The following is a 23765-nucleotide window of genomic DNA, read 5'->3' as shown; positions in this document are numbered from 1 at the left end:
TTCTTAGCTCGCTAACCGTTGAAAAATAAGTTTTCCGATCCTCGCTCCGCAACTTCAGCGAGATCCAGACGGCGCCATCAGAATTGGATGGCTTGCGTGAGGTAAAGTGGGCGGAGCCGAGGGTGGGGCGTCGTGTAGTGCTCGAGGTCGAGAAGGGCAGGCCCGGATTGGTCTACTCCGGCAGCGAGCAGCGTGCAGCGTGTTCCACATTCAGCCAATCAGCGCGGCGCTGCCTCCTCGCCCCGCCTCGCGCAGGCGTCCCTATCACGCAGGGAGTGCGCCACGCCCCCGTGCGCGGTCACCAGGGACTTCCGGGAGAGGCGCGGAGTGACGTCAGGAGGAGGGCAGGTAAGTACGCGCGGGCAGAGGGGCGGGAAGGCCTGAGAGAACTGGGGGTCCGTCCACTGCCTAATCCAGCTTCGGAGCCGCCCAGTGGGGACGAACGTGCTAGGGGCCGCGGAGCTGTGCGGACGTGGGCCCGATTCTCGGAGGCAGCCCACGTTCCAGCCGCGACCCCCGACCTAAAACCCCGGGCCCCGGCCACGACCCCAGACCCAGACGCGACCCCGGCGCATGTTATACCGCGTAAGGGTTTCCTCATCTGGGAAATGGGACAGTAAACCCTTACCTCATTGGGTCGTCGTGAAGATTTTGTAAAATGACGCTTGTAAAACGGTTTGGCATAAGAAATAATCAAAACTACCAATGTTTAAGCCGTCGTCAGGTGCTGAGTCTCACTGAGACTTGACAGCAACCTAATCAGGTTGATACTTTTATAAACCCCATTTTGCAAATGAGGAAACTCAGGCTCAGAGAGAGAGGCAATTTGCCCAAAGTCAAGCCGCTAGCAAGCAGCAGAGTCGGGATCCAAGCCCAAGCACTATGCCCTTAGCCAATGGGGTTTATAATTATCCTTGACACCGAGGAACAGATATTTCTGTACAGCCACCTTATAGTCCCCCTGGGCCACTCACTGGGGTGGTAAAACCACCGTAAGACCCCCAACTCCTGTAAATGAAGTACTTTGCTGTGCAGGCACATCCCAGTGTATTATTTCACTTATAGCAACCCCAGGAAGTCAGTCTTCTTGCCGTGTTCCACTCCTTACAGGTGAGAAAATAAAACCTCAGGGAGGCTAGTGAGATTCAAGCCCAGGGAACCGTGCCCCCAAGCCTGAGTGGGCACTTAAGCCATTTTGTTGGCAAAAGCATTTTTGGTTTGGAAGTGACTTTAGGGAAATCTCTTCCAAGGGCACACTTTACAGATGGAGGATCCAAGGTAAAGAGAGGTTCGGGGCAGTAGGGGAGGTGGAACACTTTGTATCTGAGGCTTTGCACCCCGGCTCTGCCTTCCCATCAGCTTCTGATCGTGGGCAAGTTACTTAAGCTCCCACATCCTCATTTGTCAACTGGAAGTAATAATAACATGGTATAGTGTAAAGAAGGCAATGATAGGCTCAGTGCGGCATGTGGAACATAGTAACAGAGAACACACAGCTAAGTTGACAGAAACAAGTGGGCACTTCCTGACTCTAGCACAGGGAGCCATTAAACTACACCCACAGGCCAAAACCAGACCACTGCCTGATTTTGTATAGCCTGCGGACTAAGAATGGTTTTAACTTCTTAAATGGTTGGGAAAAAATCAAAAGAAGAATAATATTTTGTGACAATCATGTGAAATTCACATTTCAGTGTCCATAAATGAAGTTTTATTGTAATGCAGCCACACCCATTTGCTTACATATTATCTCTGGTTGCTTCTAGTTATGACAGCATAGTTAAATCCTTGGGACAGAAATTCTGGCCCTTGTTGGAGAAAATTTGCCAATCCCCACACTAGAATACACTTCAGTCTCTCATAGTATCTCTCTTTAGTGTCAAGTTGAACTTTTTATTTAACCTGAAAGTCTCCCCTCCTAATACGCAGGGGGAGGAAGTCTCCCTGTCCCCACTTAAAGGAGCCCTGTATTTGATACCTCTGTCACCTGCACTGATTCTTATGGAACCTCAATCAGGTGTCAGTGGTTCATGCAGTCAGTGTTTATCAGGAGCCAGTGATTTAGCACAGTGTGACCTGGCGGAGGAGACAGACTGAAGTAAACAGATACAGGGTGATGCGATAGACATTCCAGGGAAGAAGTGACTTTACATCAGGTGGTCAGATGACGCCTCTAACAGAGAGGATATTTGAGCCAAGACCTGTGGCAAAGAGCGGACAGCTAGTCAAGAGCATTCAGGGCAGTTGGCCTTTGAAGGCAGCTAGGAAGCCAGTGTGCCTGGAACAGAGTGAGCAAGAGGGAAAGGGATAAGAGATGGGCTTGGAGAGGCAGATGGGGGTCCCACAGGCCATGGGGAGGGGTTTGACTTGATTCTCAAAGCAATGGGAATCACTGGAGGGGTTTAAGCAGGAGAGCAATATTTCAGATTTATATTTTAAGAGATCCTTCTGGCCCCTATGGGGAAAGCAGACCATGAGAGTCAAGGGCAGAGCCAGGAGACCAGGGAGGACTATACACATCCAGGCAAGGGATGCTGGGGGCCATGGAGGGATGAGAAGTGTCAGCTGGGAAAAACATGTTGGATGGAGAGTGAACAGGACGTTCCCTTCCCACATAGGCAAACACAGCCCCTTGGATGCCACCTCCACCTGGGGGGAAGATCGTCTGAACCTCCACCACCACACACAGCCCAGCACATCTTTGCAGGGAAGCCGTGGACTCTGCCAGGCTGCCCAGGCACTGGGCAGTGAGTCAACAAAGCACAATCAGCGTCTCATCATCTTTTCAGATTGGCCGTGTTAAAGGCGAGAACCAGTAGGCAGCTCCCAAGATGGTGAGTAAACAGGCTGTGCTCATTGGGTTTCTCTTCTGGTCTTTAGGTGGCGGAAAGGGGTCCTCTAAGTAACCCCTTCCCTCCCCTGAAAGTCTCCTCTCCCTGCCCACCCCCTGCCCTGAACCCAAGCTCTAAGGTATTTTCAAACTCTGAATCATGGTCTTTTGATGCAGTGGTTCTCAAACTTTGCTGTGTACTAAAATCACCCAGGGAGCTTATATCTGCCCCCTCTCCCCCTTTTTTTAATTCTTATTTTTTTAGAAGCATAGTCGATTTACAATGTCAGTTTTAGGTGTACAGCAAAGAAATTCAATTATACATATACATACATTTTTTTCAGACTCTTTTCCATTACAGCTCATTATAAGAACTTGAATATAGTTCCTTGTGCAATACAGTAGGTCTTGTTGCTTATCTATTTTATATATAGTAATAATGTATCTATGAATCCCAAACCTCTAATCTATCCCTCCCTTTTCCCTTTTTTTTTAAATGAAGTTAAATTCACATGACATTAAATTAACATTTTAAAGCATACATTACGATTCAGTGGCATTTTGCACATTCACAGTATTGCACGATGACCACCTCTGTTTATTTCCAAAATTTCCATCACCCCAAAAGGAAACCCTATACCCAGTAGCATTCACTCCCGTTCCCCTGTCCCCAGGCCCCTGGCAACCACCAATCTGCTTTCTGTCTCTGGATTTGCCTGCTCTAGACATTTCATATCAGTGGAATGGTGTACCATGTGTCCTTTTGTATCCAGCTTCCTGCACTTAACATGAAGTTCTTAAGGTTCATCTACATTGTAGCATGTATCAGAGCTTCATTCCTTTTTATGGCTGAATAATATCCCATTTTATGGATGGACCACATTTGGTTTCTGCATTCATCCACTGGTGGACGTTTGGGTCATTTCCACTGTTTGGCTGTTGGAATGAACATGCACATACAAGGAAGTGTATATAAACATGTGTTTTCCAGGTTGCTTTTGAAAAGCCCCTGTGTCCAGGCACGGTATCCCGGAGCAGGTCTTCCTGTCAGGAGAACCCCTGGTGGGGTGGGTGCAGGGCATCAGTATTTTAGAAACTCCTTGGATGGTTGCTAAGTTGCAGCCAAGTTTGAGACCCACTGCTTTGGTGGTTCATTAAGTCAATTCAGCCAGTGGCTGCCAGCATTTAAAAGAGAGCTCGGTAAGCATTCTTTCCTGAAACCCGGGCTACAGCTGTATTATATGTGTATTTGCTTGGCTGCAGTGTTAAATATGTCTTACTGTAAGTCACGGTCCCAAAATAACCATGAAAGCCATTACTCTAGGAGAGTCTGACCTCCATGGAATTTTCCACAGCGACGACAGTGGGTTTTTTTCCCAAGTTGTCAGGCCTCGATCGGACACAGAACCCAGGGCTGTCCTCTAGGATGTCCCTGTCTGCCTCGTCCTGGTCTCGCCCCACAAGGCTGCATGAGTAGGTCTCCTGCAGGACCCTCTCTGAGTCAAGTCTCTCTTCTGCTTTCCAGGGTGAAAGGAAAGGTGTAAACAAGTACTACCCTCCGGATTTCAACCCTGAAAAGGTAAGGGCGCAGGCTTCCTTCTCCATCTCCATGATAGCAAAGCAACCGCAGAAGGCAGGGTCCCCACGCACATCGTCCCCTCCTGGAGTCACAGCCATGGCTGCAGAAGCTGGGTGGCCAAGCTGAGGTCTCAGTACCTTGCACTTGTCACTCGAGTCTCCAGGCAGCCTTTCCTCCTGGATGGCAGATGTGGCTCTCACCTATGACCCATGTAAACGCCAGCCCAGCATCGAGCTTGGCATGTTTCCAGCAGAGTCCAAGATGAAGACCCTCACACAGGCTCTGGGTCAGATCCCCTCACCCACCCAGCTCCAGCTCTCTGTCCTTCTCATTGTTCCCTCTGCCCAGAACCTCTTCCTCCTTTTGACCACAAGGCTCCTTCCCTCCCTTTAGGTCTCTCCTCACAGAGGGCCTCCCTGACCACCATCTCGTTCTCTACTGCAGGATTTAGTGCTTTATTTCTCTTCGTAGCCTTAATAACTCCCTGACGTGTCGTCCCTTTACTTGCTTATTGTCCATATCCCCCGTCTAGAATGTCCATTCCTTGAGGGCAGGGAGGTCTATCTGTCTCATTTATGGCTGTGTCCCCACCCAGGGGCGCTCGGTGAGGGCCTGCTGAATGAATCAGCACATCCCAGCTGCGTGGTCAGGCACACGACTTGGCCTCTCTACACCAGTTTTCCCCCATGTTTCCAAGGGGGAAATAAAGACGACCTGACCTCCCAGAATCGTTGAGGAATTCAGATGAGATGACGCACATGAAATACCCAGCAAACGATTGCCGGTCTTGTCATCTCCCCGAATCCTCCCCATGACACCGGGAGGCCATTGTGATCCGCATCTCCAGTTGACTGACAGGAGAAACCCAGGCTCAGAAAGGCAAATAGTGAGGTCACTACCCAGGGTCACGCAGCTCTTTTAGCTCACAAATGGGAGAAGAAGGATTCAGACTCAAGCATTCTGATTCCAACCCCGCTTCCTTCACCAGAGCATCAGTGCCTCCCATTTTGCTGTTAAAACTCCCATCAGGATGTAAGAATGAGGCCTCTCTCACCTGTGAGAGAGCATGAGCTCCCCCAGCTCAGCAGTGCTAATCTCCTCCCTTGTCCTCTCCACACAGCATGGCTCGCTCAACCGCTACCACAACAGCCACCCTCTTCGGGAACGGGCTCGGAAGCTATCCCAGGGCATCCTCATCATCAGGTAAGGCCCTGGCATCACCTGAGGACCCCTGTTTGTTGTGTTCCATGGCATCAACCTCAAGGAGATTTCAGCAGCCCCTGATTTTGCCCAGTATTGCAGGGTCTTAATTCCATAAAGCAGCAAGTTGCTGTATCAATCAGCGGTTGCTGTGTAACAAAATGATAAGTGTGTATTATGTGTTGGTTATGAGTCTGCAGCTCAGCTGGATGCCTCTGCTGGCCCTTCTGGCCCTGGCTGGGCTTGGCTGACCTGGGCTGGGCTATCTCACATGTTTGGGGATTGCCTAGCTGGGGGCTTGGTTGTTATGACTCGACTTCATTCCAAGTGTCTCTCATCCTCCAGCCAGCTAGCCTGGGCTTGTTCGCATAGCAGTATCCAGGTTCCAAAAGAGAGTCAGCAGAGGCATGCAAGGCTTCTTGAGGCAAAGACCCTGAGCTGGTACCCTGCCACTTCTGTCTTATCAGTTGTCCAAAGCAAGTCATGATGCAGGGGATGGGGCAGCACACTCCACCGCTTGACAAGAATTGCTGCAGAGCCCCATTGCAAAGGGCATGGATATGGGCTGGATAAAGGATCACAGCCATTACTGCAGTCACACCAGGATGATGGCCCTTTCTGCAGGGTTCTTCTCTTATTTGTGGCCAGCACCCTGTGGGTCGTCCATGGTGAGAAAGAGCCAGCTTGTGTCACCCCAGAGGACACAGTGAGGGCAAGCCCTGCCCTGTGGACTCTGCCCTCAGCCTCTAGGGTCCGCCCTGGCCTGAGCAGAGGATCTAGTGGCAAAACCATCAGAGGCAGACATTGAGGGAGGGTAATAGCTCAGGGGTAGAGTGCACGTTTAGCGTACACGAGGTCCTGGGTTCAATCCCCAGTACCTCCATTAAAATAAACAAATAATTAAATAAACCTAATTACCTCTCCCTGCCAAAAAATAATAAAAAAGAAAAGAAAAGAAAAAAAAAATCACAGACAGGAGTGTCTATGAAAAAGGAGTCAAATCAACTACAATTTAAAAAAAATTTTTTGAACACTGCATTTAAAAGACTTAGTATGGAAAAATGTAAAATATCCTCAATTTTTATATTAACTATATATTTAAATGATACCGTTTTATGGATATTGGGTTAAAAATGATACATGATTAAAGTTAACTCTACTTGTTAAAAAAAAAAGAAAAAGAGTCAAGATGCAGAGATCCCAGCAGTGGTCTCAGGAGGCACAGAGCTAAAGGTCAACTCCTGCCCTGCCTCTAGTTCCAGAGCTCGCCTGCCTCGGGCCTGCCCTCATCCACTGTGTGTGCTGAGCCCTCATCTCATCTGTACAATCTCTTTGTTTTGGGTTTTTTGGGGGGTGAGGGAGGTAATTAGGTGTCTATTTATTTAATGGAGGGACTGGGGATTGAACCCAGGACCTCGTGCATACTAAGCACGGGCTCTACCACTGAGCTATACCCCTACCCCCAGACAGACCTGGGGTAAAAAGAAATCCAGTGCTGGCACAACAGCTTAGCTCGGCTGGAATCGGACCCCGGGCCCCTGGCTGCCTGCTGCTGCCTCTGCTTGGAACCCTGTGCGGCTGATGTGGTGGGGCATGGAAGGCCCGGCAGCACCTGGCGGAGCCTCGCACCCAGCCTGGGTCAGCTGGCCAGAGAGTCGCAGATGGGCCTGGCCGGGCTGTAGGAATGGCTATGGTTCTCTACCCTCCTGTGTACAGGCCCCCTTGCAGTGTAGAGCCACGGGCGTGGAGGCCCGGGGGAGCCCAGGTGGACAGGGACCAATGAGCTGTTTTCTGTCTGTAGGTTTGAGATGCCGTATAACATCTGGTGCGACGGCTGCAAGAACCACATTGGCATGGGTGAGCTTCTACACACTCCGCCGCTCCCCTCGCCCCAGCCCCCACCAACACCCCCAACCCGGACAGCGAGCCCCTTAACTGCTGGGCACCGCAAGCGACTGGCTCTGCCAGGGCCGTGATCCGGAGTCCAGGAGGAGGCAGGCCCCTCAAGTGACTGGCGGGCCATGGATGCCTCATTACAGAGCAGTTAGGAGGCCCTGGGTCCAGATCCCATCGCTGCCACTTCCCAGCTGGGTGACCCTCGGCAAGGGACTGAGCCTCTGTGCGCCTCAGTTTAGCCATCTGTGAAATTCAGATGGTAGGAGTGCCTGCCCATGGGGCATCTAAAGGACTTAGCACACAGCACGTAGCACGTATGAGGGCTCAGAAACTCTAGCTGCCACTGCCCTTACTTTAGCGTTTGGACCCCTATGTGCCTGCATGTGCACAGGTGGACAGACAGACGTGGGTCCATGGCCCAGGTGACTCAAACTTCGGGCTTCCATTTCCTTCTCTGTAATACAGGAGTCCTCAGCCCTTCCTACAGTGCCTGACCCCGGGCATCCCGCTTTGAAAACAGGAGCCAGCTGCTGCTCTCAGTGGGAGGGCCCAGGACAAGAAGGAGGGGCCAGGCGACCCCACTGCTGAGGAGGGCGAGTGAGCCCCTAACACATCCCCTGAGTCAGACCCAGCCAGGGGCACATGCCCTAAAGGCCACCAGGCACTCAGGGGACAAAGAGCAGGGCTGGGCCTGACCCCACACATGGGTCACCCCCAGGGTCATGCACGGAAGCAGCCCCCCAAGTAAGGGAAACCCAGCCAGGCCGCACCACCTGCCAGCCTGAGCTCTGCTTTTCTGGTTTAAGCTTTTTCACCCAGTAAGCAAGATCAAACAGTCAAGAGTATAAAATCTAATCAGCAAAAACCAAAACAAACAAAAAAACCTGGATATTCTCTAGAAAAATAATGAAAGCCAACTCCTCTTTTTTTTTTTATAGACAGGCTTTGTTCACTTTATTTTTTGCATATAAAACTGTGTGGTGGCCACAGCTGGAGCCTGAGTCCTCTGCACAGAAACTCTGGTGTGGGTCTTTACGAGATGGTCAGTGAATTCCTGACAGGGAGACTTGGTGAACACAGTTCTTTCCAAAGATCGGGGGTGAGATAGCTGTAGGTCTTGGAGATGGCATCAAAGGTGGCATTAAGCCAACCCCTCTTGAATGCTCGCCGAGTGCCCAGCCCTGTGTTAAGCAATCTGCGTGCATTATTTGCTCCTCAGTTCTCACTTCAGCCCTGTGTGGCAGGCATTATAGCCACCTCTGTCCCATAGATGGGGCCACTGAGGCCAGAGGGCCGGGCAGCTGGCCTCAGGTCGCTCAGGTGGTAGTGTGTGGAACCGGGATTTGACCCCAGACCCACAGTCTTCAACGACCCACCCTTGTCTGTGATTTGAGCACCTGTCACACAGCCATGGCTCTTTCCCACCTGGAATTTCAGTGTCCTCCAGAGGTGTTTCCCTTGCAGGGGGTGGAATACCAGCCCGTCTGCCCCTGACCCCAGGAATAAACATTGGGGTGGACTGAGCCCCAGCCTCATTCTCTCCCCCTCATCCCAGGTGTTCGTTACAACGCAGAAAAGAAGAAGGTTGGCAATTACTACACGACCCCGATCTACAGGTAGAGGCAGCCCGGGGGCCCGGGAGTGAAGGAGTCTGAGGGGAGGGAAGCTTGTACCCTCTGCCTAATGGCCATTCCCTATGGGCCTCTCCTGTAAACTGTCATGGCCTGTCAGTCAGGGGACAGCCTTCTGCCCAGAACCCTCTATGGCTCCCACCTTCCTCGGAGTAAAAGCCTGAGTCCTCCCCATGGCCTTCAAGGCCCTGAAGGCTCTGCTCAGTCCCCTCCCTGCCCTTACCTTCTTCCACCTTCCCACTCATTCACCCTTCTCCAGCCACATGGCTGCCTCACTGGCCCTCACACACCCTAGGAAGGCTCCCACCCCAGTGCCCTCCATCTAGAATGCTCTTCCCTAGACATCTACAAGGCTCCCTCTCCCTCCCGGGGTTTCTGATTCAACAGCACCCCTCAGAGATGACTTTTCTAAAGTGGCGCTCACCGCCAGATACTCTGGTTGCTTGTGCTGAAACATCAGCCCCAACAAGAGCAGGTTGGCTTACTTCACTGCTGTGTCCTCAACAGCTGGTGCCAAGCCCGCCACAGAGCAGCCTAGCTCTGGAGGGTTTGTTGAATGAATGCATGAACAAATGAATGAACAAATGAATAAATGCCTAGATGAACTAGTGATCAGACTCCAGACAGAAAGTCAGTGCTGGGTTGATGGGACCACATCTGTCTCACCCACGACTGTACCCCCAGTTACGGAGCCCAGCATGTCTTAGGTGCTCAGTGACACTTGCCTATGGCACGCACAGATTGAAGGAAGCAGGCGGGGTCACAGGGTGTCCTTGGGGGGCCACAACGTCCTGACTTCTGCCCACTGCCCTCCCCACTGTCCAGATTCCGAATGAAATGCCACCTCTGCGTCAATTACATCGAGATGCAGACAGACCCCGCCAACTGCGACTATGTGATCGTGAGCGGCGCCCAGCGCAAGGAGGAGCGCTGGGACATGGCGGACAATGAGCAGGTGCTGACAACAGGTGAGTACCATAGGTGGACTCCCAGCCTGACCCCAACCCCGACCCCAGCCCCCAGCCGGGGCCCCGAAGGTCCAGCCACGCTGTCACCATTGCAGAGCACGAGAAGAAGCAGAAGCTGGAGACAGATGCCATGTTCCGCCTGGAGCACGGCGAGGCCGACCGGAGCACACTCAAGAAGGCCCTCCCCACCCTGAGCCACATCCAGGAGGCCCAGAGCGCCTGGAAGGACGACTTTGCCCTCAACAGCATGCTGCGGAAAAGGTTCCGGGTGAGCAGAGCTCTGGCCCCTGGTCTGGACCACAGGCAGGCAGTGGGTGCCCAGCATCACCAACATCAGAGCAGGGAGAGCTCCGAACATATTTCATGGGCCCACTCATCTGTCCTGAAACAAAATCCATAGATTAGCAACCTGCCCCCAACATAATTTCCAAAATCATCCCTAGAGTCAATCCCTGGAAAGAAAAAGGGAAAGTCACCTACAGCAAAATATATAACGTGTATCTCAATATGTAAATGCTTGGGCAAGACACCTGTGCCTGATTACAGAGCCACTGAGGGCGCAGGTGCAAACGCAGACCCGGGACCCCAGGGGACGTGGTCCTGGCTGGAGGACACCCCGAGGCATTGTTGTCAGTGACACAGTGGCTACTACAGTTGTGCCAAAAATGCTTGATGGAGCTAAATCACAGGGAGTGGGGGTCTGGGGTCAGATGAGTATAATGTAAATAGGTTTTTCACCTTTGTGGGCATCCGGCGGGGCTCTGGAGAGTCCCTCAGGACAGGAGGACCTCTGCCTCTTCCCTTGCTCTGTGGGGCAGCTCACGCCCAAATGGAGCCCAGACAGGAGTGCCCGGGTGACCCCATAGCAGGGCACAAGCTCTGGTTTCATCATCCTGCTGCCGCCTTCTTTCCACATCTCTTCTTCTGATCATCCTGTGGTCGTTATTATTAGAGGTAAAACTGCTGGTTTTCTTACTAATTATTTGTTACTAAAAGTGTATCCCTCTGGCCAAGCCTGTGCCCTGGGCTCTTGTGTCCCCTGCTTTCTGAGCATCCCCAAATGTTTGAGGGTCTCAGGGTCTAAGGACCCTCAAAGTAACATCCCAAAGAACCCCCTTCAGTCCCTAACCCACCCTGCCTACATCCTCCCCTTCTCAGTAAGGGAGGCATCTCTCTTGTTACAGGCTCTCAGCCCCCAAAGCCCAGAGCCAGCTTTGGTTCGTCTTGTTGTAACCACCACTCCTGCTTCCCCATCTGTCAGCAGATTCTGTCAGGCTCTGACCACTTTCCACAGCCTTCATCAGCTCCTGCCTGGACCAGCACAGTCCCTCCACCCTGGTCCCCAGGCCTGAGCCCTCATTGTCCCCACAGCCTGTTCCCCTCAAAGCCACCAGGGGGCGCCGGCAAGCACCTGAATCATAACATCCTTCCTGTGGTCAGAACCCTCTATGGCTCCCACTTACTTAAAGCAGAAGCCAAAGTCCTCCTCATGGCGCACCAGGCCCAAATGATCTGCCCCTTCCCCTCCCTACCCCCATCTCCACCTTCCCCTTGCTCATTCTTCTCCAGCCACACTGGCCGCCTCATTGTCAACCGCACTAAGCATGCTTCTGCCTCAGGGCTTTTGCACAGGCTGTTCCCTCCGCCTTGAAACACTTTTCCACCAGATACCCACAGGGATCCCTTACTCACATCTTTTCTCAAACATGATCTTCTCAGGGAGACTGTCCCTGACCCTTGCCTCCTGCCCACATGCCCCATTTAAGGTTGAACTCTGCCCACTCCCTGTCCCTACCCAGCACTCTTCTTCCCCTCGTCACTTTGTCTCACTCACCCACTGGAATGTCATCTCCACCAGGACAAGGGTTTTGTCTGCTCACTGCTGTGTCCCTAGTGTCTAGAACAAGACCTGGCACCAGGTGGGCGTTCTGTAAATACTTGTGAATGAGTGAAGGACCCAGTGGCCCACATATTAATGATAGTGTCTCTTGCTTGTTGAGCGACTTCTGTCCCGGGCACTGTGTAAGGCCCTTTCCTCACATAAGCTTAAAGGGAAGGAAATTGAGACGCTGCTGGCTGGAGGGACGCCCCCACCTCAGGTTAGAGGGCATGAGAGAGGCATGGGTTTGACACCCGCCATCCCTCCCCACCCCTTGTCTCCTCCACACAGGAGAAGAAAAAAGCCATGCAGGAGGAGGAGGAGAGGGACCAGGCACTGCAGGCCAAGGCGAGCCTGGCCATCCCGCTGGTGCCGGAGACGGAGGACGACCGCAGGCTGGCCGCCCTGCTTAAGTTCCACACCCTCGACTGTGCGTGGGGGCCGATGGGCACGAGGGGAAGGGGAGGGGGCTGCTGGGGCAGAGGGCAGCTCTGGACCTCCTTCTTCCCCCTCCCTCTCCCCCCCAGCATATGAGGACAAGCAGAAACTCAAGCGGACCGAGATCATCAGCCGCTCCTGGTTCCCCTCCACCCCGGGACCTGGCGGCACCGGCAGCAGCAGCAGCAACAGTAAAGCCGGCAGTGTCCTGAAGCTGCTGGCCCAGAACCGCAGATCTGCTCCCACCGGCTCCCCCATCACTGTGGGACACCTGGGCATTGTGCGGCGGCGGTCCCGGGAGGTCCCAGAGAGCCCCCAGCACACGGCTGAGACCCCCAAGTCTGGGGAACCCCGGGAGCCAAAGGGGACTGCCCAGGACAGGTCCGCATCCCCCCGAGACTGCTCTCAGGAAACAGCTGAGTCCCCCCAGAACAGTGGACCACTGGGGCAGGAGGGGAGCTGTCAGGACAGGCCCCAGTCCTTGCCTGGCTCCTCCCAGAAGGGAGCCAGCCTCCAGGACACACCACAGCTCTGCAGCCTCAGTTCCTCCCTTGTGGCTGACTACTCAGGTTCGGAGAGTGAGTAATTCCCGGAACTGGACCCATTTCGGAGGCCAAGACGCCCAGGAAGCAACTCACAGACTGCAGCCCTGCTCTCCCACCAGCCCTTGGAGAGCTCAGTCACTGCCCCCTCCCCAGACCTTACCTTCTCACAGTGATGAACTTGTTATTTATTTGGTCCTGGAGAGGGTGTTTGTGCCTTGTAGGACGCCCAGCCTCCCGACATTAAAGCCCTGCTTCTTTGCCCCCGCCTCAGGTTACTAGATGAGCCCAGGGACTACACCCCTACCCACCACCCAACCAAGCTTGCCCCACATCTCACCAGCCAGTGCCGATGCTATGATCACAGCGCGGTCCCCACCCAACTTGAGGAGGGTTTTAAGGTTGCTGGATGCAGGGTTGTTTATTATCCCCAGCCTATGGGGACACCTTGGAAGGGTCGTGAAAGAGTCCCAAGCACGTTCCTTCTCCTGAAGGAAATGAGTAAACTGAGAAAACAGCCCAGAAACAGCTGAGCATCCACCAGGAGACTCATGGCCCACCACCTGCCCCAAACTTCCGGAGAAAGGTCACTTCGCAGATATCGATGGAGCACTTGCAGTGCACCAGGCACTATCCTAGCTCCTGGAGATACAGCAGTGAACAAATCAGACACACGGCCCTCTTGGGGCTGATGGTTCTGGCGGCCCCGAGGTGGTGGTAGTAAAGTAAAGCCCTCAGGCCTTTACACCCCGCCGAGATGGGAAAGTCTCAGGGCAGCAGTAAGGGTTCTTTTGGTCTTGGAACGTCCAATTAGGGCCTTACTCTACGTCAGGCGACAAGCAGCATTCACTCTGGCTAGAGGAGTCTGGCACCTAAGGGTGCCCACCTGGGACTCGGGGGTCTTGCTATAGCCAAGCGCTAAAGACAAGACCTGGCATGCGGTAGTTGCCCCATAAATGGTGGCACCTTTGTGGTTCCGAGGGGGTGGCTAACTGTCCAGGCTTGGCGGGGAAGGTTAGGTAGTATCCGCCACGTGGGTGGCTGGTACCGAGAACCTGCGGGGTTGGTGTGCGCACGCGCTTCCTCCTGGAGGCCCGCCCCTGGGGCCCCGGCCTCGCCCCCTTCGCGCGTTCTGGCCCCGCCCCTGGTGCGCGCTGGCCCCCGGAGCGCTCTTGTGGTGAACTTGGCGGCGACAAGATGACTTTGGAGGCGATCCGCTACTCACGGGGCTCACTACAGATCCTTGACCAGCTGCTGCTGCCCCAGCAGAGCCGCTACGAGGCGGTGGGCTCAGTGCGCCAGGCCTGGGAGGCCATCCGCGCTATGAAGGTGGGGCCACGCGGCGGGCCCGGGGTGGGAGGGATCATGGTGCCTGCGGTCCCTGACGCCCCCATTCCCCAACCAGGTGCGGGGTGCCCCAGCCATTGCGCTCGTGGGCTGCCTCAGCCTTGCGGTGGAGCTGCAGGCGGGCGCCGGGGGACCGGGACTCGCCGCGCTCGTGGCCTTTGTGCGCGACGCGCTAAGCTTCCTTGTCACCGCCCGGCCCACTGCCGTCAACATGGCCCGCGCCGCCCGAGACCTGTCCGAGGCTGCAGCCCAGGAGGCGGAGCAGGAGGGCGCCACCGAGGAGACAGTCCGGGAGAGGTAGAGGACCCTTGTGCCAGGCACTGCTCTAACCAGAAGCTATTCATTCAGTTTTTTAGCACGGCGACCTGTTCTACAGATGGGGAAACTGAGGCAGGGCGCGCTTAGTCCAAGCCCATACAGGCAGGGCTGGGACTCGACACCGGGCAGCCTGGCCCTGAGGCCCTTGAACTCAGTCCCTTGACTTACCTTCCCTGAATATGCCCAGCTCTGTCTGCCCTTCAAGGCCCTTTCAGGTGCCACTTCGTTTACCTGGTTTTTGCTTTTGAGGAATTTTGTTCCCAGCCCTGATCCTTTCCCTGCCTTCTTCTCACTCACTCTCCACATCTGCTACACACTCTCCATGTTCCTTAACTGCCAGGCTTGCTCCTGCCTCAGGGCCTTTGCACACACTGTTTATGCAAGCCAGATATCCACCTAGCCAATCCCCTCTCCTTCAGATTTCAGCCTTCCCACCCACTGTATAATGCGGCTCATCCCCTGTCCTCTGTCTCCTGACTCTGCTGCCTTTTCCTTTGCTTTATTGACTACTCATCTGCTTTCCCCACCCCCGTGTCAGCTCCATAGGGGCAGAGATTTTTGTTTTGTTCACTGCTGTGTCCCCCAGCACCTGACACACAGGAGGTGCTTGATAAACATGTGTCTTGAGAGCAAATGAAGTGACAGTTTGGTGGCTGTGACAAAGGATCCAGCCCCACAGCTGTGAGAGGCTTTCAGCACGAAGAGCCCCCACAGAGCAGTGTTGGGCAGGGAAGAGGGGCTAGTGTGGGCCCTAAAGCCTGGTGGCTGATGCTGAGAGTCCCTTGTTGGCCCCAGAGTGATCCACTGGGCTGAGGACATGCTGGAGAAAGACCTCAGGGACAATCGAAGCATTGGGGACCTGGGAGCCCGCCACCTCCTGGAGCGGGCAGCACCCGAGGGGGACAAGGTGACAGTACTGACCCACTGCAACACTGGTGCACTGGCCACTGCTGGCTATGGCACAGCCCTAGGTGAGTGGGCATCCACAGGGATGTGGGAGGGCCATTTTTGGATGCAAGAGAAAGAAACCCAAACCACTTTGTACACCCCCCAAAATATGAATTTATTAGTTCTTGTGCAGAAATGCTCAGAGGTTGTGTTCAGGTATGGCTAGATCCAGGGGTTCAAATAATAGCATCAGGATCCATCTATCCGTGTCCCTAAGCTCTGAACTCCTCCATGGTGGCATCATCCTCACGCTCTGCTAGTCAGTCAAGATTCAACTCATGAGGAAAAGCCAAAGGTCTCTATTCCAACTGTCAAGAGGTTTCCTAATATATCAGGGCCTCTGATGGAGTCCCCTACCCATCCACGATCAGTCACTTGATAGGCCTGGCCTGAGCCATGTGCCTAGAAAGTGTTTTGGATGTGGACTCCAGGAGAACTAAGGGCAAGGACGTAGCCTCCTAAAGAAAGATTAGGTTAGCTGTGACCAGGACTGGGAGGACTGGGTCCTGGGGGTCAAGGCAGCAGATTCCACTTGATCCTAAATTCTCCAGGAGATTTCCTTTCCTGCCTCATCCCACCCTTGTGCCTGGAGACTAAGGCCCTCATGGTAAGACATTCATTTATTCATTCGTTGAACAAATATTTATGCTTAATAAATGCTGATTTACTGTGTACCCCATCATTCATGCAGGCATCTATTCCTTCAGTCACTCAACATTTATTAAGTACTTTCTGTGTGCCCCATCATTCACTCATGCATGCATTCCTTCATTCACTCAACAAACATTTATTAATGTCATGTGAGATGGAGGAATCAGGAAGGCCTCACCAAGAAAGTGTTCTCTAAGCACACATGTACCGGGCAGAGGGAACAACCACTGCAAGGGCCCAGGGTTGGGACTGCCTGGCCAGCCTTTGGAGAACTGTGCCCCTAACCAATGGGCCACCCTGCCTATCTGTCCCTTCTCGTCTCATCCTGGCCTGCTCCCGATGCGCCGGGCCCCACAGGTGTGATCCGCTCACTGCACAACTTGGGCCGTCTGGAGCGTGCCTTCTGCACGGAGACTCGGCCTTACAACCAGGGAGCCCGGCTGACAGCCTTCGAACTGGTCTACGAGCAAATCCCCGCCACCCTCATTGCAGACAGCATGGCGGCAGCTGCCATGGCCCACCAGGGCGTGTCAGGTCAGCAGGCGGGGCGCCGGTGGGCAGGGCTCCAGGTTTCCGGGGCAGGTTGTCACTCACAACATCTCATTCCCTAGCCGTGGTTGTGGGAGCAGACCGCGTGGTTGCCAATGGCGACACAGCCAACAAAGTGGGCACCTACCAGCTAGCCATCGCCGCCAAGCACCATGGCATCCCCTTCTATGTGGCTGCCCCCAGCTCCTCCTGTGACCTCCGTCTGGAGACAGGCCAGGAGATCATCATTGAGGAGCGCCCCGGCCAGGAGCTGACCGATGTCAATGGGGTCCGGATTGCGGCACCTGGTAAGCCATGTGCTCAGCAGGGCACCACAGTGCCTGGGCACCTCAGTTTAGGCACCCTGGCCCGTTTACGGGTGGCAGGTGGCATCTGCGGTGTCATCAACCTTCCTTGGGGTGTCATAAGCAGCTTCTTCAAGCCATTTTTTTAGAGCAGAAGCATCTTGGAGGTCAGATTCAAGGTCAGAAGGTATAACTGATGAGTTGGGAAACCTTGAGCAAATTGTCTTGCTATTCTCTGTTTTCTCACCTGAAGAAGAAATAAGAGTATCTCCTGGCCAGATGCCTATGAAGAGACACAGATATTTCTCATTTTTCCCACACTTCCTGGCTGTGTAGCCAGGTTGCCTAAAACTCTCTCATCTTGGCTGTGACCTCCCCCATACACCCCAGGGCGTTCAGTGAATGAACCCATGTGACATGGAGAACAGTGCCTGGCCCTTAGTGCTCATTAAATATTAACAAGTAGGATTGAAAACCTTTTATGAAAGGGACCGGTTAAAACCTCTAAGCACTGAAAATACTGTGGGGCCACTACTTTCTAGTCCGAATATGGAGTCAGAGTAGAAATAACACTCTACAGCTAAGTGGAGGGAAGTCTTAATATTCTGTTGTTTTCTGCTGTGGTTCCTTACAGCTTTTTAAAAATAGATCCATTAATTCTGAAATATTTTTTTCTCTTTTTTTTTTTTTTGGTGCCCCTGCTTTTCTGGAGGCTTAATTAGCACTGGTCAAAATCCCTAAGACCATGAAAAGCGGAGTTGACAACTCACCTTGCCCCTCCCCCAAGAAAACCGAGTAACGCAGGTTGTCCCGGGGCCCCGACAGTCTGCTCTGGCAATGGTGACAGAGATGCAGACCCCAGGGGGATGGATCTTCTGATTTTTCCAAGAGAAGCCATACTTTTTTTTTAAACAAAATAAGTGCATTTAATGTGTTTAAAGAAATTAACTTCTTTTTTAAGTATTACTTTTTAAATCTTTTTTACCACCTTTATTGTGGTATAATTCCTGTACAGTAAACTACACATATTTCAGATGTACAATTTGACGAATTTTGATAGATGTATATACACCTATGAAACCACCACCACAATCAAGACAGCTACTATGAAATTTCCCACATTTTGAAAGCTGGCAGCTAATTCAGTGGTCTTAAAAAACGGTGAGCCAGAGACAAGAAAGTTACAGGCCACCAGTTTGCAGTCTCTTGTGTAAGAGATTGTTATTCATTCAGTAACTATTTTTGAGCACCTGACCAGTGCTAGGGTCTGGGGATACAGGAGTGAAAAAAGATACAAAAGTTCCTGCCCTCATGGAACTGACAGTCCAGTGGGGAGACAGATGACAAACACAATAAATAATAAAATGAGTACATGTTAGGAAGGAGAAATAAATGAGGTGAGGAAGGATTAAACAGGATGATCAGAGAAGTTCTCACTGAGAAGGTGACATTTGAGCAAAGATCTAGAGGAAATGAGACATCAAATCACATGCCTATCTGAGAGAAAGCATCCAGGCAGAGGGCACAGCCTGTGCAGAGGCCCTGAGGTGGGTTGTTGGAGGTTCCTGGGAGCAGGCATAAGTGGGGTGGGTGTATATAAGACTTTGAAGCTTTCTTCTTGAACAGCAACAATGCAGGAATGGTAGGGGATCTAAATTCATTACTAGGTGTCAAAACCCATGCCTTTGTGAATTTGTGGGATGAGGATCCCCAGATTCTCAAGGATCCCCAACCCCAAGAACCACCATGGGAGAAACAGGTGACAATAGCTTGAGAACTTTCACTGAACCAAATACCTGCGCTCTTGCCTCTCCTTGCCCCTGCAGGAATTGCGGTTTGGAATCCTGCCTTCGATGTCACCCCGCACGACCTCATCACCGGCGGCATCATCACGGAGCTGGGTGTCTTTGCCCCTGAGGAGCTCCGGGCAGCCCTAAGTGCCAGGGGCTCCTGAGTGGGAGACCCTAGATGGACTCCAGAAGTAACCAACCCAGCTCTCCATATCCTGCCCTCATCCCTCTAGGTTTTATAATAAACATATTGAATGGCCTGCCCAAAAGCTGACCTCCTTCCCCAAACCAGTTCTTCCCAGAGCAGGGAAAGCAGACAGGACCTTTGCATGGCTCCCAAGAGCCCAGCAGTTGGAGCCAGGCTGCCCGAGTCCATACCCTAGTCCTGCCACTTTTTCTGCTATGTGATTTTGGCCAAGTCACTTCACCTCTCCATGCTTTTGTTTCCTCAGGACCAATACTAGTACCACCTTCTTAGGTTGCTCTCAGGTGCAAAATTTTAAAGCGGGCACTAAGAAGCTCAGTAATCAAGGTAAATAATAGTTTCATGCAATATTTTTGAAAAGTCAAAATTAATGCAAAAAAAAATCCAACATGAACAAAATATCAAGATATTAAAGGGGTCGGGGGTTATAGCTCACTGGTAGAGCATGTGCTTGGCATGCACATGGTCCTGGGTTCAATCCCTAGCGCCTCTGTGAAGGGTAAAAAATACACATATTTAAAGAGCTTTAAAAAAAAGTTTTTTTAAAGATAATAAGTAAAGTGGAACACTGACCTTCCCTCACTCCTGATACCAAACTCATTCCAATAAAACTTTATTTACAACATCAGGTAGTCAGTCTGCAGGCTGTAGTTTGACGACTTGATTTAATAGTAAAATACTGTTAATACTGAACATATTATTTATCTTGATTACTGAAGTTTGGGGGACCCTAACTTTTGCACCACAGTGCCTCACTCGCCTCACCCTGGATCCTAGACTTGAATTTTATGTATAAAGAGCATAAGACAGTATAAGTTTTACAAAACAAATAAGCGCCCAGTGTTAGCTTATCATTAAAACCTTTACTTCGAAAGTTTTGCTAAACGCTGGGTATGATGAGCCACCATCGTGGGTAACTGTCCCTTTAACTCTTTGCCACGTTGTATCCCGTGAGCCACTGCGCCCTCCGGGCCCACTGTATCCCATCGTGCCCCGCGCCATCCGGCGGCGGCCGCGGCGCACAGCCCCTCCTCTTCCGGTGCGTGCCTGATCATGGCGCAGGGGCAGCGCAAGTTCCAGGCGCAGAAGCCGGCGAAGAGCAAGACTGCGGCGGTGGCCTCAGCGCGGAACCGGGGCCCGAGGAAGGGCGGTGAGGAGCGGGCCAAGGGCTGGGGGCGAGGTGGGCCCGGGGATCTCCGGCCTCACGAGAGCGCATCTCTCCCCAGGTCGCGTTATCGCACCCAAGAAGGCACGCATCGTGCTGCAGGAAAAGCTCAGGAAGGTGAGTGCTGGCGTGCGGGGGTCAAAAGACGAAGCGTGGAGGCTGGTGAGGGGCCCAGTGCTGTGAGCCTCAGTTTCTTCCCCTGTGCAGTGGGTACAGAAACATTACGTACCAATCAACAGGCCTCCCAAAGCAAGGACTGGCTTGCAAAAAGTGTTGAATACACGGTAGCTGCTGCTATTATGCTACTTGATAGTAACTTAGTGGAGTAGAATGCGTGGGAAAGGAGTTGAAAACCCAGCTTTGCAAGAGAGTGCTGCGTGCAAAGCGCAGCTCCATTGACAGTATTTCTTCATCCTGAGCCTCTTCCCTATGAAATAGTCTTAATTTCCTCCTAAAATTGTAAAGATTCGATGCCATAGGATACCTGTAAAACCCTGAGAACAGCATAGAACTGAAGTAAACGTCATTTTTATGATTGTCTACAAGTGTAGCTTTTTAATATACAGATAAGTAGGTTTGAGCTTATAAAGAAGTTAAGAGAGTTTTTTTAATTATAAAGAGAAATTATAAAATATTCTATGGTGGCGTCAAAAATCTGAGTTCAGATTGTACTCCACATCCTAACTTGACCCATACTCTTAAGCAAATTGTTTAGTGCCCCTAGAGCCTTAGTTTTCTTAGACCCTGGTACCCAGTGGTTTGCTTACCTCCCTCTGGCAGGCAGAGAGGGAAAGTGTCTCATGGGCATCTCCGACTCAGTATGTCCAAAACCAAACCAGGCTCCCGATCCCCCCTCTCTGCTTCCTCACCCCATCACCATCCTGCCACAGTCTCTTTCCAGATACTCAAGATTCTCCCATTTCTCTCACATCCAGATTGGATCTCATCCTTTTTGCCTTCTGGATTAATCTGGAATCCACCCACTTCCCACCTCCCTGATCCCCTACCTGTTCCCACCCCATCATCTCCCACCTGGACCAGGACAGTGGTGGCATCCTCCCTGATCTTCTGCCCTGCACCCCCACACCATTCCCCGTAGCAGCCAGGGGGCGCCCGTGAGCACCTGAATCAGGGCACTTCCTCCAAACCCTCCATGGCTCCCACCTCACTCAGTAAGGGCTCAGTTCCTCCCACAGCCCATAAGACCCGGCGTGCTCTGCTCCTGTCTTGTCCCTGCCCTCACCTCTTCCCCTTATTCCCTTCCTCCAGCCTCATTGGCCCCTTGTTTTCTTTTCTTCCTAGCAGCCCTTATCACCTGTAACCATTTTAATAGCTTGACAGAGTGTGTCATTGACAATTACGTTGTCCACACACACACTGAATGTCAGCTCCATGAGGGCAGAGGTTTTTCTTTGTCTTCACTGTTGTGTCCCCTGTGCCCAGGCATGTGGTGACGGTCATGGTGGTCCTGGTTCATTGGAACTTAGAGATGGGGCAAGGGAGCAGGTTAGATAATAATGATTAAACTACTAGTTTTGGACCCAAACACTTGGGTTCTGATTCCTATGCCTTTACTTGCTCACATCTGTATCTCTCAGAGCCCCAGTTCACCATTTGCAAAGGAGAGATGATAAGGGACATGAGAGGGCTGCCTGCCTGGAAGCTGAGGCCAGAGACCCTGGGCAAGTGCCTCCTTGCTGCAGGTGCCTCAATTTCCCATCTGTAATGGGGGTGCATGGAGGTTTAGAAGCTGAGGTTCAAAGATGAGAAGGCATTTTTTGTGTGCAGTGCCCTAAAGACTGCAGGGCAGGAGCAGGACTTCAACACCAGCCACCAGACTCTCGGGTGCAGTTGGCAGGGGAGTTGCCGATCCACCCTGCTCTGAGCTCACAGGAAAAAGTGAGCAGGTCAGGCCCTCCCTCCATCTCAGGTCCCAGTCTGATTGCACCGTGGTTGCTCTCTCAGAACCTGGAGGTTGGGATCCGGAAGAAGATCGAACATGACATGGTCATGAAAGCCAGCAGCAGTCTGCCCAAGAAGCTGGCACTGTTGAAGGCCCCTGCCAAGAAGAAGGCAGCAGCCTCCTCCTCCACCAAGACGCCTTCCTAAGGATGCCGCCCTGGCAGAGGCCATCACCGCAGCCCCCTCTTCTGTGCTCAGACCTGTTCAGGTGACCCCCCGTAGGGAGGAGGGGCCATGCTCCCCAGAGCCTTGTGTTGCTCTTCGAACTCTAGTGGGGGCCAGGCCCGTGACCAGGTGATCAGCAGGTCAGAAGTGCACTGGTTGACTTCCCACGGTGCCGAGAACTCAGGGCAGGCTAAGGCCCAAGGCCAGGAGGATGTCTTCACAAATTTCCTGTCACCACATCCTGCCTCCACTGGTTTAGCGAATAAACCTGACTTTGTCTTTCCTTCTGTGGTCACCTGGTTACATGCTTCTGTGAGCCGACCATGCTGGGGCCTGGGGCCAGTGTCCTAACTGGGTCAGCCCCAGCAGTTTCCACAGGAGACCAGCCACGTGCCCAGGGAAGGACAAATGGGCTTCTGTACCTCCAGGCTCGGAGCTAGGGGAGAGTCTTCTATCCCAGCTTGGGTGACTCACCTGCACACCCTCCATGGACATCCCCGGGGCCATTTCCTCTGGCAGGCACAAACCAGGCAGCTGAGAGAGCCACTTTCCCATCCTCAGGACAAGTACTGCCACCATCTTGTAGAGAATATGCCAGTTAAACCAGAATGTGCTTAGAAACTTCTCGGTGCCACCTCAGTCTTGAAAAGGCAGAACAGCTAGTACTGATGTAGCACTGTCCGTGGCCCTGGCATTGCTCTGGTGCTGTCCACACATCTCAGCTCTCAACGTCAGTAACATTTCAGAGCTGGGACTTGAACCCGCCACTGGCAGAGTCCCAGTTTGTGCTCTCAGCTGCCTGTCTGCTGCCTCTCTCACAAGACCCATTTCTGTCCTATTCTGTCTGGGGCTCCCCCTTCCCTAAATTGTCTGCTGGACTGGACAGTGCCTGTGGAGTCTGCTAGGAACTCTGGTCTGAAGACCTCCCTCCCTCCCTCCCTCCCTCTAATGGGAGCTGGGGAGCAGGTCACAGCTCAGGGACCAAGCAGGGGCTATAGTCTGGGTGACACTGAGTTGCTGTCTTTGGGGGCAGGGGGTGGGGTCTTTGATGTGCAGTGACTGTCTCCCCTCCCTTGAAGTGGGTGACTGGTCCCCTGGTGGCCCGTCCTTTCCCGGCCACCGCCACCCACCCCGGGTGGGTTTTCTTCGTCCCACACTATGGTGTTCAAAAATTTCTGAACTCCAACATTTTTCTAAAAAGCAGAGGACAACCACTGCAGGAAACAGTTTGGTGGCTCCTCGGTAAGTTCAGCCTGGAGTTACCACATGACCCGGCCATCCCCACCCCCAGCCACACACCCCAAGGGATCAGACACAGACCCCCGACACCTCGGACTGGCACGTTCACAGCAGCAACGGTCACAAGTCACCCAAAGGTGGCAGCAACCGAGATGTCCAGCAGAAGGCTGGATAAACAA

At 52.7% G+C, this 23765-nt stretch overlaps 3 protein-coding genes across 7 annotated transcripts; all 3 read left to right on the top strand.

The window, feature by feature from the left end:
• The first annotated feature begins 237 nt into the window (after positions 1 to 237).
• Positions 238 to 13226, top strand: YJU2B (YJU2 splicing factor homolog B). 4 transcript variants are annotated; one of them, XM_072947566.1, is made up of 11 exons: positions 364 to 585; positions 1066 to 1110; positions 2619 to 2834; positions 4356 to 4409; positions 5530 to 5612; positions 7411 to 7466; positions 9061 to 9121; positions 9962 to 10104; positions 10200 to 10372; positions 12275 to 12413; positions 12511 to 13226. In XM_072947566.1, the coding sequence occupies exons 3-11, from the start codon at positions 2832 to 2834 to the stop codon at positions 13005 to 13007; spliced, it is 1209 nt and encodes a 402-aa protein (XP_072803667.1). In that variant the 5' UTR covers positions 364 to 585; positions 1066 to 1110; positions 2619 to 2831; the 3' UTR covers positions 13008 to 13226. The 4 variants fall into 4 exon arrangements, with proteins under 4 accessions (XP_015096469.1, XP_072803667.1, XP_072803666.1 ...); XM_072947565.1 differs by having other exon boundaries at positions 1036 to 1110; XM_015240983.3 differs by lacking the exons at positions 364 to 585; positions 1066 to 1110 and adding an exon at positions 238 to 348.
• An 833-nt stretch (positions 13227 to 14059) lies between these two features.
• MRI1 (methylthioribose-1-phosphate isomerase 1) lies at positions 14060 to 20116 on the top strand. Of its 2 annotated transcripts, XM_072947562.1 has the most exons (7): positions 14060 to 14292; positions 14369 to 14607; positions 15424 to 15599; positions 16585 to 16761; positions 16839 to 17063; positions 18887 to 19060; positions 19996 to 20116. In XM_072947562.1, exons 1-6 carry the CDS (start codon positions 14161 to 14163, stop codon positions 19012 to 19014), a joined length of 1077 nt encoding a protein of 358 aa, XP_072803663.1. In that variant the 5' UTR covers positions 14060 to 14160; the 3' UTR covers positions 19015 to 19060; positions 19996 to 20116. The 2 variants fall into 2 exon arrangements, with proteins under 2 accessions (XP_072803663.1, XP_006206282.1); XM_006206220.4 differs by lacking the exon at positions 19996 to 20116 and having other exon boundaries at positions 14061 to 14292; positions 18887 to 19983.
• C22H19orf53 (chromosome 22 C19orf53 homolog) lies at positions 20050 to 22630 on the top strand. The gene is made up of 3 exons (XM_006206219.4): positions 20050 to 20205; positions 20282 to 20337; positions 22186 to 22630. Exons 1-3 carry the CDS (start codon positions 20109 to 20111, stop codon positions 22327 to 22329), a joined length of 297 nt encoding a protein of 98 aa, XP_006206281.1. The 5' UTR covers positions 20050 to 20108; the 3' UTR covers positions 22330 to 22630.
• The last annotated feature ends 1135 nt before the right edge of the window (positions 22631 to 23765 follow it).

This window comes from Vicugna pacos, chromosome 22 (assembly GCF_048564905.1).
Source record: "Vicugna pacos chromosome 22, VicPac4, whole genome shotgun sequence".
NCBI classification, from domain to species: domain Eukaryota; kingdom Metazoa; phylum Chordata; class Mammalia; order Artiodactyla; family Camelidae; genus Vicugna; species Vicugna pacos.
This window is presented reverse-complemented; position numbering and strand designations above follow the sequence as displayed.

Coding starts and splice junctions, on each gene's coding strand:
- MRI1 (XM_072947562.1), top strand. CDS start 14,161: ATGACTTTGGAGGCGATCCGCTACTCACGGGGCTCACTACAGATCCTT. Junction 14,293..14,368: donor AGGCCATCCGCGCTATGAAG/GTGGGGCCACGC, acceptor TTCCCCAACCAG/GTGCGGGGTGCCCCAGCCAT. Junction 16,762..16,838: donor GGCCCACCAGGGCGTGTCAG/GTCAGCAGGCGG, acceptor CTCATTCCCTAG/CCGTGGTTGTGGGAGCAGAC.
- YJU2B (XM_015240983.3), top strand. Junction 4,410..5,529: donor CGGATTTCAACCCTGAAAAG/GTAAGGGCGCAG, acceptor CTCTCCACACAG/CATGGCTCGCTCAACCGCTA. Junction 9,122..9,961: donor TACACGACCCCGATCTACAG/GTAGAGGCAGCC, acceptor CCCACTGTCCAG/ATTCCGAATGAAATGCCACC.
- C22H19orf53 (XM_006206219.4), top strand. CDS start 20,109: ATGGCGCAGGGGCAGCGCAAGTTCCAGGCGCAGAAGCCGGCGAAGAGC. Junction 20,206..20,281: donor CCGGGGCCCGAGGAAGGGCG/GTGAGGAGCGGG, acceptor ATCTCTCCCCAG/GTCGCGTTATCGCACCCAAG. Junction 20,338..22,185: donor TGCAGGAAAAGCTCAGGAAG/GTGAGTGCTGGC, acceptor TTGCTCTCTCAG/AACCTGGAGGTTGGGATCCG.